General features: G+C 40.8%; 2 protein-coding genes across 2 annotated transcripts in view; one reads left to right on the forward strand and one right to left on the reverse strand.

Moving 5' to 3' along the window:
• Positions 1-1,060: 1,060 nt before the first annotated feature.
• The window catches only part of KBTBD12 (kelch repeat and BTB domain containing 12), a 31,841-nt gene continuing 16,450 nt past the window's right edge, over positions 1,061-16,451 (reverse strand). Inside the window, exons 4-5 of the mRNA XM_079316594.1 lie at positions 15,871-16,068; positions 1,061-3,344 (exon numbers count right to left, since the gene is read on the reverse strand). Coding sequence (XP_079172720.1) covers positions 3,175-3,344; positions 15,871-16,068 — 368 coding nt within the window. The 3' untranslated portion in view covers positions 1,061-3,174. The remainder of the gene's footprint in view (positions 3,345-15,870; positions 16,069-16,451) is intronic.
• Positions 16,208-16,451, forward strand: part of MGLL (monoglyceride lipase) — a 97,587-nt gene continuing 97,343 nt past the window's right edge. The window contains exon 1 of the mRNA XM_079316598.1: positions 16,208-16,304. Within this exon, the coding sequence (XP_079172724.1) occupies positions 16,286-16,304 (19 nt within the window). The 5' untranslated portion in view covers positions 16,208-16,285. The remainder of the gene's footprint in view (positions 16,305-16,451) is intronic.

Consider the following 16,451-nt stretch of genomic DNA (forward strand, 5'->3'; position numbering starts at 1 on the left):
AAACAGTTGGTAAATCCAGCACTGCTGGCATTTTAGAGTTATGGATGATGTAAATTCGGCCTTGATGAAACACCAAGCTAACTGCTGCTCTGATGGAAAGGGGCTGCAGTCAAATATTATTTCAGTGAAACCCAAACTCAGTGAGGCTGGAGAATGCATACTGTGTAATAAATTTAGTTTTACCTTTTTTTACATCAGGTTTTGTCATAGAACAAATTAAGGCTCTTAAGGACTTTTACAGCAGTGTGAGTTACCCGTGGACACAGCAGACCTGCAGATTCTTATACTCTCAGAGGGATGTTGGCTGAGATCTATACCTCTCAATAAGGATGCTTTCTGCTTCTGCCTTCCTCAGACAAGCTACACTTTCAAATACTGGTTTGGAAATTGTAGTCATCCCAAGGGCAACCCAGGAACTGCATGGGGCCCACATAAAATAAAGTTAGTGCCCTCATCCTAGATATTTAATCCAGAATAAAAACACTCCCCTGTTTGATAAATAGTGCTAGACATTCTGACTAGGGCAGAAACAGAGGGGTCCCCACTGGCAGTCAGACCCTGTGGGCAGCAGGAAAGGTGATGCTCAGTGCATGTGAGGGAAATTCACTTGTGTGTGCTGCATGAAAAACCCTGTTAACTGCCCAGTGCAGCTCCAGCTCACTGATTGCAAGGCCAGTATATAAAATATATGTCATTACTCTCCTCAGTTATCAAGACAGACCTTATCAGAGTATATACTTTCCTTCCATCCAGCTCATTAAATATCAGTCTTAAAAGCAAAGCATATGAAGTGAGAAAGAAACAGCCAGCTGAAATAAAAGTTTAATTGAAGAGTGCCAGTTGAGTTTCACATACATGGTCAAATATTACTAATGAAAGGTTGCAAATATCTCCCTTCTTGCCCTGAAATATTCCAAATAGACTGTCTTTTGGAGAGTGAAATCCAGTAACTAGCCCAGGCTTTAAACCACAAGAACTGTAAGGAATAAACCAGATCAGAGACCAAAGATCAAAAAAAAATCTCTTTAAAAAAATCTTCCCTAAGGCAAAAAAGAAAAACAAGAACCAGTAGGTACAGTTGCAGAATTTGGAGTTTGACAAGGAAATCCTTAATGGATGCTCAAGAGCATTGCTTCCAGCTGCCTTAAGAGCCTTTAAGAGAAATTAAAACAAAATCACCTTTTTTTCACAATAACAACAAAAGTAAAAGAGTTTTCAGTATTGGGTGGTTATTGATTGGAAGAACTTTCTACTGATTTTATTTAAAAACTTATTAAAGCAGAGTTTGCCTCCTTGATCTTACACCTACATCTGCACTTGATGATGACCAGAGGGGTTGAGATTTTAGGAACTGGTTGCTGATTTGTACTGCTGAAGTTCATGGTTGTTACAACTTTGTTCTAGGCAGATGATAACCTACATATGAGCAATGGAAAGAAAAAAGGATGGCTGAATAACACAGAAATTATGCAAACACAAGTGTACATGATTAGGCTGTGACACATTCTGCTTGGGTAATGTAAAGGGAGACAAGCAATTAACTGTAAGGCTCATGGATTTACTCCTTTTCTATGTGTTTTCTTTAATTTCTTCCCCTCAAATCCCTTATTTTCTGAGCATTCCTCATTCTAGTGTTCTACTAGAGTTGCCAGGAAAACTTAGTGATCTTTCTTCTTCAGTTTTTACATGACAGCTTAATATTCCCATTGGATGTTTATAGAATAATTAATGAATAACAAAAGTTAGAATTGGGAAAGGGCTTTTGGATCATTCTCTCCATCTCTCTCTGCCATAAGCACTGCAGTCAAAAAAGCAACAATAATTTGGCATTTTTGCAGCCTAAAACATGACTGAAAGAGAAAATTTAAATGCTCTAAAATACAAATCCTGGAAGTAACTATGGATAAACTGCCTGATGAACTCCCTCATTTCTTTGCCTTTTTTTTTATTCCACTTCTGTTGCTGCTTTTGTAGTTATCAAAAGCCACTTCTTGCTGACAATGATTATTCTCATACAATATGATAGTTTAATCTTATGTTTGCAGTGACTGATACACTGCAAGGCAGGCACCAGACAATTGATGAATAGTTATTGATAATTTAAATGGGATAACAATTTTCACTCCAACCTACTGTCTTCAAGCCCTACAAAGGCTAACATTGCCTTCAGAAGCACTGCTCGAGTTATTCCTCTTCCCTGTGATTATAGCCAATTCTGTTGGTAGAGAATTAGCCTTATGCTACTCCATTAAAGCTATTCCTATTATATAAATGTTTATTGTTTAGCATATATCTCCTTTCTCTGTAGCTGCAGTGCTGATATACAGATAATACTGGTCTCATTTATTACTTTTTAGTTTGCATTTATCACCCAAGGGAGGTTTCCTATCTGAACTCTAAGATCCTGATCATACAAGACTTTGTAATGAATAGAATTTATGTGAAAATTTAAGATTTTTCTTGTCTTTGGCAGAGGCTGCCTACCAACCCTACTGAAAGACTCATTTGTATCTTGCTTCCAAAGGATTAGTTTCCTACTAGCACAGGTTCAGGTCTATTAGCAAAGACTGGATGTCTTGACTGTTATGTCTGTGCTTTAGATGTTTGCAGGAGCTGGTGTTCTTGGCTAATGGACCTTGGCTAATGGGATTTTGTTTCAAACAAAGGCTTTTCTACATTTTACCCTTGCATCAGTCAGTTGCAGTCTGGCACTTGTTTTTCATCAGCTGACTTAATCTATTTCTTTGCTTCCTGGGTAGCTTAGTAGATCCAAGTGGGATGAACAGCAAAGGAGGGATTTCCCTGGCTATATATGTGTATATGAAATATTACGGGTTTCTGTCACGTCTGCTGTGAGCTGAGCCCTGGGCTGCCACTGGGGAAAGAGTCCCAGCAGCCCAGGCTTCACCCAGCCCTGGAGCTTGCACAGCCAGATTGAAGAGCCACACACAAAGGCTGGCCAGCCTTGGCTTTCAACCACAGAGGTCCAGAGCACCAGTACTATCAAATTAAGCATCAGCAGAGGAGCACAGCTCAAAGGCTATCTTGTCCTCAAGCACACGTTGCCCTTTCCTCTCTGTGGGACTCTGCTGTGATCCAGAGCCAATGCAGCATTTATCTCCCCAAATTCTTTAATCTCTGCAGAATCTGGAAGCACTGGGAGTCACTGAACTTCTACTGGTCCACTAAGTCTGGAGGAGGAGGGATGAGATCCCGTGGGTTGAGTCGAGCAACCAGGCAGACATCATAACTGTCGTGCATGAGGACGTTGGTGGCCACCACGTTCCACTGGTTCTCCCACGTGTCCAGCTCCAGGATCTCTTTGGTGATAACTTCATGGCGAGCTGAAAAACAACAGCAGCAGGCATCAGGGCAGGTCAAACAGGATCAAAGAGCCTTGGGCAGTTGTCATTATGAACCTTCTGAAAGGGGAAATGAAAAGGTAACTTGTGTGGTACTAACTGTGCAAAAGGCATGTGAGTTGTCAACATACAGCAGCTGAAATGGTGCAGATGGAAATCTCCACAGTGCATTCAGTCCTCACACTCTGGGTGCCAGGTGCAGCTGCAGAGATAAAAGCATCAAGTGCTCCATCTTTGTGCAAGTATGCATGTGGCATTTTATCCTGCAGTCAATTGTCAGATGCTCATCTTTTAGAGACAGAGCACTGCCTCTTGTTCACAGGAGTGCCTGCATGCAGTGTGTTCTTTTCTTTGCCCTGACCAAGATGCAATTCTCAGGCTGCAGGAAGCACTCCAAGACTGTGGCTTTTCTTGGGTGCACAGTTTGGACATCCTGTGATTTAGGGAGAAATAAAGACAGAAAGAAACCCCCAAGGCTCCAAATGTACTTTAGATGTTCTGAAATGCTGAGGAATTTGTCATGGACAGGCAGGTTTGAAGAATACCATTAAATCACGGCCAATCTCCAGACAAGAAGCTTTTTACAAAGACAAACAAAAAATGAAAGACTCACCATGAAGTAGAGAACCAGCAGTGCTATATTAAAATTCTTACAAGACCACAAACCTTTTCTTTGCTAATGACAGTCCTGAGCTCTGCAGCAGTTGTTACTCAAAGCCTAACTTTCCTAAAAATAAAACCATCTTTCATTTCTGTTTACTTTTTCTTTTAATCTTAAAGTTGCTTTCCTTACAGCAAGTAACCTTTGCCTAAACTTTCCTTGCTTTGAGCTGAGGACATGCATGTGTTTTGCTGCCAGATGAGCCTTGGGAGAGATTTATTAAAAGCCAGGTGTCAGACTTCCAAGGACAGGCACTTCACAGGTACCAGGATAAGAACCATTGTAGCAAGAAACATTGAAGCTGTTTTATTGAGTCTTAAGAGACTAGTCACAGAATAAAATTTACAGGCTGCAGAATGAGAGTCCCATCCAGCTATCCCTTATGGGGAGTTTTTTATACAAACAAACCCCCAGCAACAGCCCTATCTCACATCTGCCAATTCCACCTCATGGTTTGGGCACTGCCCTTATGCATAAGGGACAGTAAAGAATTGAACAAGGGCAAAAGAATGAAAGCAGAAGAGCACCCAGAGACACAAATTGTTTCTCATGTTAGAAACAGACCATATATTTCTCCAGGGGACAGCACCTCCGGGGGTTTAGTACCCCCAAGACATGGTTTAGGTTCCATGAAAAATTGGAATTGATGTTATAATGTTGTAGTGTGGTGGGATTTAAAATACCCCTAAGGCCCCCCTAAAAGGAGAAGCTTTGGGATGTGGGGAGGTCAGATGGAAACAAGACTTCTCCTCCCAGGAACTGGCTTCCTTGCTGAGTGGACACAAGACAGTTCTGTTTTCTGCAGATCTCCACAAGCTTACTGTCCAGGAGCTTTGAGTAAGATTTCAGGATATAGTCTCATCTGAATAGTCTTTGTTCCATTCCTTTCTGTGAAACAAGTTATGACAGTTTGCTTATTGAACCTGGACTTTATAGGAGGATAACAATACATTGGAACACTGCACCCATTCAAGACAGAAGAGAGCAAACTGCTAAAAAAGCCATTTACATGTGAAGAGAGAAGACATGACTGAAAAAGAGCAAACAGATAACATGTGCCAGTACCAGCAAACTCCTGTATGACCCTGCCAGACTGAAGAGGTGTTTTCTGAGGCAAATACAGAAACACAAACAGACCAAAGCTGTGACATAGAAGGCTCCTGTCTCTGTGGTTTTTTTTATTAGATAGTCTCTTTTATGCAATAAATTTTTATGCCTGGATTTTCTTTGGCATGGATGATGACAAAAAAATGAGACAAAGGGAGGAAAAATAATCAGATGCTGGAACCAAGATATTCTGTGAGTGATTGCAACACTTCAGAAAAAATATTCATCATTAAAACATCAAAGGCAGATTCAGCAACCCTTCCTTACAAGCCTTGCTGTGTTTTTTCCTGACCCGGGTGACTCTCAACCTTTATGTCCCTTGTTTCCCTTTTCTATGGGATATTTTAACTGGTTTTATTCCACTCTAAAAATTCTTCTTTTCAGCACATGGAGTGTTAGTTAACTCTTAACCCTTGGGAGATAAAAAGAGTGTTTTTTTAAAACAAGGGAAGCAATAATTTCTCTAGTCTTATCTTGTTTAAAGGAAATTAAACAGCACCCTTTAGATGAGAAAGTTCATGTGAGGCAAAGCACTGCTCAAAATAGTCATACTTCAGAAAAAAAACCAACAACTTTTTCTATTTAAAACAGAAATTAGTTGAAAAACTTCAGTTCTCAAGCCTTATTTTTAAATTTATTTTTTCTCTTCATTTTTCTTGGTAAAAAAACCAGAAAAGGTGATGCTTTTCAAAGAGAATAGCACCTTTGATTCCAGGCTGTATTGCTGGGTTTGGGCTTTAATCCCAATAAACAGTATGAAGGTACAAATAATTCCTGATTCTTCTTCATTGATTTGCCTTATTTAATTACAATTTTTAAAAGGTAATATCTTAGCAGCCAATGTTGCTCACAGGAGAATCATGTGACACCTGCAGAAAGAAATTGACTGTTTTACAGAAACTACTTTTTAAAAGCCACCCCACACAACTCTCTGTCCTCATGGCATTATTCTGCCTCACCAGATGAGCACCTCACCTAGTGAAAGGATTTCACTCATTTTATTTCTACAAAATGAGGCAATGTTTTTCTGCATGTTCTTGTTTAATCATGAGAGGTTTTAAGAAACTTTCTTACACTGTGTTTTTCTGCACAGGATTGAAATCACTTTATATTAGAATTATTCCAATGGTACAAACTTAACCCCAATCCAGATCCTTTTCTGGAAGTAAAACAGTGATTTATTCATTCCCAGGAAAGAGTAATGAATAAACCAGCAAAGGGATCATTAATCCCAGTGTAACTTAATCCCCACCAGAAACTGTGGTATGTTAAAAAGAGTCAGAACTCTTTTGGTACAGTTTTGTCTTCTTGATGTACAAGTGCAGACTGAAGGTTAACAATGAGCCTACAAATCCATTTCTTCCCAGTGACAAGACTTAAATTACACCTGAAAATGTTTAATTTATAGATGTTAAAATTGTATTTTATACATGAAAATACAGTAGTCAAAGCCAAATGAGTCTAATCTTTAAATTAACTTTTATATTCTGGTCTACAAAAAAAAAAACCACTTTCCCACAATTTTTCATATTATTTTTTTCTTGGAATGTGCAGAAAGGAAAAGAACACAAATATTAATTTTCAGTCAGTGATTGCCTGCACTCCTTATAGACAATCATGTTTTTTCTTAGAAAGGTTTGTGATTCACTCCCCAAATATGGCCAGGCTTCATTTTATGCCATAAGTTTTCTCGTGCCATTTGAATCAGGATTGAACATAAATCAGAATGAGTGATTCTTGGAAAGATGCACAGTATGACTGCAGGCAACATAAATATTTTATCTGCTTTTTTGTCAGGTTTTTTTAAATTTTTTTTTTTAACCACATTCCAATTCTGATTTGTAGGCTGGGAAGGAAGGAACAGCTTTCCATATGACAATAGTATTTATTATCACTTTTCGTCTTTTTTTTTTTTTTTTGACCTTTCTCATTTGTAACTGAAAAATCAGGTACAATTATTAGGCTTTGAGTAAAGGGGGGCAGATGTAGAAGAATTAAGCAATATGCTTAGCAGGTAGAAAATCCGTACTTCATCCAGGGCTACTAAGCATGCAGCTATTTTGTTTGTAAGCCAAGATAAATAAATTCACTCTGCTGTAGCCTGCTCATTGTCCAGAGGACTGAACGAAAAAAAAAATTAATCATTTTGAATTTCCATTCACTGGAGTTAAATCTGTGGCAGGCTACTGAAATGTGGTTGATATTTCATTGTTTCTCCCAGAGACCCATTGCCATCAGCTGGGAGCTTTGCTGCAGTGCAGGAATGAGGAAGCAGAGTTGTGGAGGCAGTGAGAGCAGGTCACCAGTCATGCTGCCTCTGCATCAGTGCAGGGCACAGATACCCAAAGTATTTTGGGACAAGTTCCCCTCCCTTCTAGCAGTGACAGAGCCACTCTGACACACTGCTAGGTGGCCAGCAGCACCTCAGCAAATTTATCCAGAGCAGAGTCACTGTGTGCTGGGGAAAGCCTCAGTGTCACATCTGTCCTTGAGCTCTGTGCCCCGGGACATTGTAGGAGAAGAGTTTGTAGGAATAGTGCAGAAGGCAATATTTCCCAATGAATTACAGCTCTACTGACTACTGGGGAGTAGGAACAGCCTTGGCTGCCCAGGGAGGATGGGGGTTATAACAGATGGGCTAGCTGGCCACTGGTGGCAGTTAGAGTTGGTTACAGTTTGGGATGGAGTGTGCTGCCTGTGCTGTGAGCAGTGAGGGACATGTGGTCATGCAAGGGACAGACAAGGTAAGATGTTGTGGGAGGGACAGACAGGGTTAGGTGGCCAGGTAAGGGACAGGTTTGGATTTAGCCAGTCATGCAGAAGGAAGAAGGAAACTTGCAGAGAGGAGAGAAGGAGTGAGTGCTGTGTGGATCTTCCTATGAAAAAAGGAGTCAGAGTTGCCTGAAAGGAGTCCACGGAGAGAAGGCATGAAAAGTTTTAATAAAGGATTGATGATGGTGCCAGTCTGCTCCATCTTCACATAATTACTACAGAACATCTTCACACAGGCCACTTATCTGAGCTCCTCATATATTGGTTCTCAGTCTGATACAATATTTTTTCCTTTTCAGTTTGAAGGTTCCTGGCATGCTCTGTCTTCTTTTGCCATAAATCAATTTACATAAATGAAAAAAAAAAAAAAAAAAGACACCAAGCCTGTAGCAGTTGAACTGCTGTCTGCTTTGCTCTTGTCATGGAAAAAAGCACCTGAATATCACAAGGTGCTTGCCAATTCAATGGTCCTTGAAATATTTACTCAGGTGTTTCTTTCGCTTGTTTGCCCAGTTCTTGACACCAAACAGCCACCCAGAGCTGCCTTGGAGCAGTCCAGCCTCCACTGCTGGTTTGTACCTGTTTTTTCATGCCATTATCTGTACCAGAGAATGATTTCAAGCATATGGGACTAGCCTCTGCTGCTTATCTTCCTCACCACTAATAGCTGCTTTCATAATTACATGAGGCGGAGTTAGGTGACCTGGGAATTCATATTTGTGTTGCAATGGGATAGAAGTGCATTTAGATCATTACTACCAGATGTCCTGGCTCCTCATTTGCAGTAGGAAAAATAATAAGTTTATCAAATCTGTGGCCTTCAATCCCATTTGTGTGTGTGAGCTGCTCCCTAACTCCACCAGCCTGGCTAGAGAGACACAGCCAGCACCCTTGTGAGGTCAAGGACATCCGTCATCTGTGCCTGTGACAGGAGAGGAACCTGGCTTGGCTGTTTAACATGCTGGCTAGCCTTCATGAGGTACCAAGGCAGTGTATCCCACCAGACACACCCAAAGCTGGGAGGAAAGCTGGGGCTTGAATTTATCACTGTGGCAGCTTGCTGATCTCCCAGCACCTGCATGGAGTAAGGTAAGAGATTCATTCTCATAGACAGATCCTCTCTCCTTATTTGCTGTGCAATTCTTCAGGACCATGATCCACCCATTCACTCAAAAACCAATGGAAATTAAAATAAAAAAAAAATTTATATATATATATATATATATATATATATATATATATATAAAAGAATGGGCTGATCTACAGGAGGCAACCTCTAATTCTAATTCTAATTCTGATTCTAATTCTAATTCTAATTCTAATTCTAATTCTAATTCTAATTCTAATTCTAATTCTAATTCTAATTCAGTTGCTTCAACTGTTATTCTTGGGATTGACCCAGCTGCTTAAGCTTTTAAAATCTTTCCAGATTTTGCCTGCTCCTCATGGCCAAGGCCTCTTCCAGGCACAATCTTACAACAGGTTACAGAGGCAGTGAGTCAATGCAATATGAACTCATATGGGTAAGAAAAGCAAATCAGAGTAAGAACTATTTGGCTCAGCCCATCCTGAAATGCTGTTTCTAAATGCCTTACAATAGGTTCATATATAATTTATAGAAGATATAAAACATGTTTAGACTGTGTGTGCAAGCAGTTTTGAACACAATAGAAGATGTCATACATGGCTACAAGCCATGTTTCTAAACAACCTATTGACCTCTTCAGCAATTAATTAAAATGCATTAAAATACCTATTAATCATTCATTAACCCTTTATAAACAATAAATGAGCCTCAGTAAGAAGCAGGACTGAATAGCTAATACCACGTTTCCAGAGAGTGAGAAGGTCAAATTTAGATGTGAAATGAGCAGGTGCTGCTGCCCAGCAATTCCCCTGACCTGATCTGGCCTCATTTATGGCAGCACATTTCCAGCTAATGAGCGGGGTAGATGAGCAGCCCTCCCTGGGCAGGCAGCGTTTGCTGAGGTCTCCCCCAGTGCCAGCAGCTCGTGCTGGTGCTGGGGGAGAATTTGGTGAAAGGTCAAGCTGCATTTTTTGGGGTGGATGTGGCTTATGAGCTGCAGAGCCGTGGCAGTGCCTGCAGCCCTGAGCAGAGTCCTGTGCTGAGCAAAATACAAGGGCCCTGAATCCCTTCCATTGCTGGGAATATTTATTCTAATGGCAACAACTGTGGGCAGGAAAACTTTAATTATTCATCTGTGCACACTAAATTTTAACAGAGGGAAACAAACAGTGCTGCAGATAAGCGGCCCGGGGTTTGAACCTTTGCTTTATTTAGCTGGGAACATGGGAAGGTGCTGGAGAACCAGGTTTTGTTCCAATCTCTCAACCCCCAAGCTTCACAAGTGCAGTATTTACTGTGCCAGACTCCTTAATATGTCTATATTTAATTCCAGTAATGTTCCATAACCACTATAATAAAAAACAAGCACTAGAATGATTCTCCATCTAAATCACATAATGGAGGAGACTAAGGGGAACAACTTTTATGGGAGATTAGTCAAAATAAATAACTATTAAGCTAGTCCACTGTTAGGCGTCGGCAGTGTGGAGATAAAAACTCATTAGCTCAGCTGGAATATAGTAATTACTACACAGTTCTGCACTGCTGCAAACAGAGCTGTTTTTATTCCAATGCAGGGATTGCAGATTATGAAAATGAGGAATAATAGACTAGAAAATTAATCCATGGTAAATTTTTGGTTTGGGTTGGGTTTTTTTTAAGAATCAAAATTAACACAGGTAATAGGACTCTATCACTGTCACCTATCCTGAGTAACAGTTACAAGCACAGAATAATTTAGATTCTTACATGAACATTTCAAAGATATTTCTTCACTTTTCCTTTGGCTGTAACACTATTCAAGTGAAAAATTAATTTCTACTTGATATCAGTGAGGAAATAAAAAAACTGGATTAGACAGCTCTGGAACCACATGAGACTAAATACACTACAGAAATTTTCAACATACATGGTAGGGAAGCAGGACATTCACCTCCTCTGCTCTAAGCTACATAGGAAGGAGAGGGCAAAACTGCCAGTTCAGAGACAGACAGTTCCACAAGCCCCATTACCTGATGAAATTATAATACCTTTCAGGGAATATGTGCTGCTAAGAGCAGATCTACTAAACATTTTATAATTTGCATTGAAGTGGTTGTACACATACTTTGCACATCATCTGATGTCACGTGGGTGACAGCATTACAGTAAAGGTGGCATTTTTAATTAGCATCATAGAATCATTTAGGTTGGAAAAGGCCTCTAAGATCACCTGGTCCAACCATTAACCCAGCACTGCCAAGCTACCACTAGCTCATGTCCCTCAGTGCCACAACTGCATGGCTTTCAAACACCTCCAGGGATGGTGATTCCATCACTGACCTGGGGAGCCCATTCCAGTTTGACAGTGTCTTTAGTGAAGAAATTTTCCTTAATATCCAATCTAAACCTCCCTGGCATAACTTGGGCCTCCAGCCTCTTCCCCAGCTCCATTTCCCTCTCTGGACACACTGCAGCCCCTCAATGCCTTTTGTGTAGTGAGGGGCTCAAACCTGACCCCAGGATTTGAGCTGTGGCCTCAGCAGTGCCCAGCACAGGGGGACAATCACTGTCCTGGTCCTGCTGGCCACACCATTGCTGACACAGCCAGGACGCTTTGAGTTAAAAAAAAAAAAAAAAAATCAACCCTGGATTTCAGTTGATTTCAGTTTCTTTCTTTCAAGTCTATGAAAAAGCCAGCTGGACCAACATCTATAGCCTGAAACTAAAGCTACAATCCCCAGCTACCAGATATAAGCTACAAGAGACAGTGACAGCAGATGACATGGTCCCAGCAAGCAGGCACACGCCCTTTCTTTCATTGCTTTCACCAGGAAAACATTTCTAATGCTCAGAAGCAGTAAAAAAGAAAGGGAACCTGATGTGGCAGGCATTTTATAAGGGTTGATCCTGCATACCTGAAGAGCTGCTCCCCCCTCCATCAGGGAGCCACACTAATGAGGATGATTCTGCTGGGCACAGGCTGATGTCAGTAGCTGTCAGCCTGTGCAGGATGACAGGTTTTTGTTCAATGAAAAGAAAATAAAACATGTCAACAAGAATACTGTACAGTCAGGCTGCAAAGGCTGGTTTACAATCCACAGTTACAGCAGGAAATGTGGCAGTATTTTAGCAGAAATCTGGCTGACTGTTGCACTCTGAGCCCCACTGAGTATTCATACTAGGGGTAATGTTTTCACTCTATACTGAACAATAAACTAATGGAAAAAAAATTAAAACATGTCTGATTATCTTGATGAATGGTACAACAGTGCTAGAAAATGGCAAGATTCATGACACAAGGCTTCTTGAGCTGGAGCTGACACAAGCAGGTTAATGGCTCCTTTTCATCAGTTTTAGTTTAGTAGAAAATGAGCTAATTTATATAAACAACTGGCCAAGTTTTGCAATTCTTGCTAGGGAGGAAACAGATTCAAAACAAGAAGTGGGTTTTTTTGGGTGCTTAGGACTGTAAAGACATCCAACATTCATCAGCTAGTGATAACAATACAGAGTTCTCTCAGGTTTGCACCATCAAACCACAGACACCAAGTTCCTGATGTGTTTGCCCTAGGTAAGCCAAGTTAGAGTCCCTCACATCCTGATTTAAACATGAAGCTTTAAAGGAAGGAGAGTTCCTCAGGGTTCTGAATTTCTTTCTGCTCCTTTAGATCAGATATAAAGCACCAAGGATCTGAATCTCCCTCTGAGGTGTCTGTGGTTCTCCATCTGCTGCAGGGAGCCTGGGGTTACCAAGGTCTCAGTGTAGGCACTGCACAGAAGTGTCTAAGCTTCAGCTGAATTAATCCTCTTTCCTCTTCCATGGCCAGCTTTGAACAAGCTTCTAACTTGGACTAGCCTCAGCAGGGGAAGCCTTATAAGCTTTACCAACATATCTCAACATTAAAAAATATTCTTTGCAGTTCAGAAGAAGCTTGAACATATTTTGTAGTTCACTCATCTTTTAGGAGGACTCCCATTGCTGCTGTCAGCTGGCCAAGTTGACTTCCCTTGAGTAGCTGCAGTTTTTCTTCCTTTTCTCCCAGGAGTGATTTTAGGGCTGCACTATTTGTCCTCCCTTCAGGCAGACAAGGACTGTGACAGGCAGTACATATGGAATGGGAATCCTGCCATCACAAAACTTCAATTGTCACACGGGACTCAGAAAAGATGGTAGCTGAGCAGTATTCATCCTTTCTTCCAAATTTAGAGTCCTTTAAGCAGTTAATAGCTGCTTTTCAGCTTTGGCTGCAGCTTCACTGGTCTCCACTTTAGCAATTCACTTAGGTCTATAGGCATGCAGGAAGGATATAGAGCATGACATACACCAGTAAAAAATTAATATGCAACAATGTCTTTACTAGGTCAGCTTCCTGCTGGGTGAAGAGTGGGTTTAAGCAAATCCAAAGGCAAGTGAAGGCTGAAGAGACTGGGACAGATCTATACTATACAAGGGGTTAGTTTCAGCCCCACAGGCTAAGACTTTTCTTGCAGCAGTGATTTTGGCTTATTTTCCTTTTTTTTTTTTTCTGCTGTGCTTATTCTTGAATGATCACAGCAGTCCTTTGGCATTAGAAGGCAGAAAACCCAAAGACTACAGCTGTGCTTCCAGCTCGTTCCAAGAAGTCCAATTGGATGGAAATAAATTACAATGTTTTATAAAGTTGGAATATCCTCTTTCAGTCACATCCCTCACAAAAACCAAAGTGACATGCCAAGAAGCCCAAAGACCAAAACCAAACACATTCTAAAACAATACTATCTTATACTAAAGCAGCAGCAGCACATGCTGTTCTGTACCTTGAAGCTGCTGAGCAGCTGCAATTGTGAAAGTGCAAGTCGAGTCACCCTCTCCAAGCTGCCATGTGACACTAATAACCCTCTCTCACTCCAAAGGCTGCATCAGGAAGAGCCTTTCCAGCATGCAGGGAACATGTGGCCAGGGAGAGAGGCCAGCCCAGTGACATCTTCATGTTCAGCTTATGGCCTCTGCCCATCCTTGCCTTGATGCTGGTAGCTAGAAGCTGTTATTGTGTGACCATTTAGAAAGCCCTTTTCCTATAATAACTTCAAAGTCACATTATGAAGCCTGTCTTTAAGGCACAGGCTCCCCTCAACTCCCAAACTATGTGGTTACACTTGATTTGACAGTGAGACTCTTATTTTGGCTGCCTTGTTAATAGACACCATAGCAATGTCTAACAGCACAACTACTATTTCTTTACTGGTGTACAGAATGCACATGTAGGGGGCCAGAATTCAGGTGGCACAGGTAACTGCAAAACTGGCATTTTCTAACTTTGACTTCTTGTTTTTCAATCTAAATAACACTATTAGTGCAGAGGAGTTCTATACATAATGATATAGATTGTAACAGTAGAGGGAGGAATCAGGACCCCATTGAGCTGGCATTATAGAAATATACAAAAGATGGCCTTCTTGAAATCCACAGGACTTTCAACCTCTTCCAGAACAACCACTCTTTATACATGACTCAGTGACAGAATGTGGTGGTATTGCACAGAAAGTGTTTTTATGGCTCTGAAGTTACCCTAGTCAAAAAATCTCATATTAATCTGTTAGTCATCTGGAACAAAATTGCTTCATTTTTCAGTGCTAATGATCACAGAGTCATCAAATTGTTTAGGGTGGAAAATACTTTTAAGATCATCCAGTCCAACCATTAACCCAGCACTGCCAAGCCCACCACTAAACCATGTACCCGAGTTCCTCATCTGCACATCTTTTATATCCCTCCAGGGATGGTGACTCAAGCACTTCCCATGATTAGCCTTTTGAAATTGTTACCCACTCACTTTAGGCTCTTTCCTAACGTTGCTGAGAAAAAGGCAACTGGAATGGCACAAGGTTTACTATGGAAACACAGTGATTTGTCATCAGCATAATTTCTCTGACGTCACAGAGCTTCCATCAGAGATGACAGGAAAACATGCCTGCTAGGGAGCTGCCAAACAATTGTTTTCTGGAAGCAGCTTCCTCAAGCAGTACCAAATGAAAGCAGAAGGCAAGTTGTGAACTAGCTGATGAAAATCATAATTCTAAAATAACAGCAGCTTTAAGTTTAGAAGTTTTATACAAGTAGAAGTTTAATGAGAAGGACATATCTCCCTGTCATACCATGTGACCAGTGAGGCTGAGGTGACATTTATTAGCAGTGGATAATTGCCATTGCTATCTGTGCTATTGCTTTCTCCTAGAAAGGAATTTGGGGTGGCAGCTGTATGTAGCAGACTAATTTAAGTGTGCTTGTTTTGCAATCATTTGCATTTATAATGAAGAAAGATAGGTTATATGCACTGGAGATATAGATAAAGCTAGGCAAAGTTGGAAGGAAGAAGACTTAAAAGAAGAGAGGTGTCCATGGGGCCAGGATTATTTAAAATCACCAGATCTAGAACTTTAGTCTCTTTGTATCTCAGTTCCCTTCCCAAGGTACTCATTAAGTACACAAGCTTTTTTAACATTGATTACAAAAAGCATGTAAGTAAATAGGCAGAGTGAGATAACATGGCTAAAGACTGATGGACAGAGCCTTTATCTTCAACAAATGTGCCCCAATTCTCTAATGTCCATAAAACACTGTGTTCCTCATATCTGTGACTCTAAATGTAAATGCCAAATAATTCTACTGAGGTTTTAGACTTGGACAGGTTTAGTGCAGATCAGAAACATCCTTAAATTTTTGTGTTTTGTTACGGAAAGAAAGCAAAAGTCAAACAGAACCCAATTCATATTGACATTAGGAGCTGGCAGTCCAAAGGGCAGAATCAGGTTTGTAGCTCCAGGGCATGCCAGTGCCACCTGATAGGGCTGATCACTCACCAGGTCCATGTCCAGTGACACTGATTAACACACAGAGGATGTTGGACTCATTTCAGTACCTGCTCCATGAAATCCTCCACAGAGGTACAGCTTCCCTTCCACGCAGCCTGCGCTGGTGGAGTTTGTCCGTAAGGAGAGGAGGGGAGAAGGCATAGGGGGTCCATCCCTCCAAAAGTCTCCATCAGGGTTATAAATCTCCACTGCATCGAGACATTTCCGTGTCTGTCCTCTGTCATAACCAAGGCACCCAATTCCTCCTGCAAAAAATACATAGGTAAAATGTAGCAGTCCCACATTCTGCTGTAAAATACATTGCTGGCTCCATTTTCTGTTTACATCTTCTCATCTCCCACTCTTTCCTCTTTGCAGCTTCAGAAGTTTGTGAGAACACAAAGCAGAAGCTACAGCACATCATCCACAGGCACCAAAGCAAGATCCTTTCTGAAGTCTCATATCAAAGGAAGGACAAGCAGAATGTCTTCAAAACACAAAGGTATTTTGTTTTGTTTTCTTCCCATATGGTAGAAATTGTCATAATTATTTGTTCTATTTGCTGGACAATTTGCAATGGATCAAAACTTATTTCTTCAAATACTGTTGGTGGATTTGACTCTCACACTTTACCAACAACTATTTGCAT

Source organism: Erithacus rubecula (assembly GCF_903797595.1).
Source record: "Erithacus rubecula genome assembly, chromosome: 13".
Taxonomy (NCBI): domain Eukaryota; kingdom Metazoa; phylum Chordata; class Aves; order Passeriformes; family Muscicapidae; genus Erithacus; species Erithacus rubecula.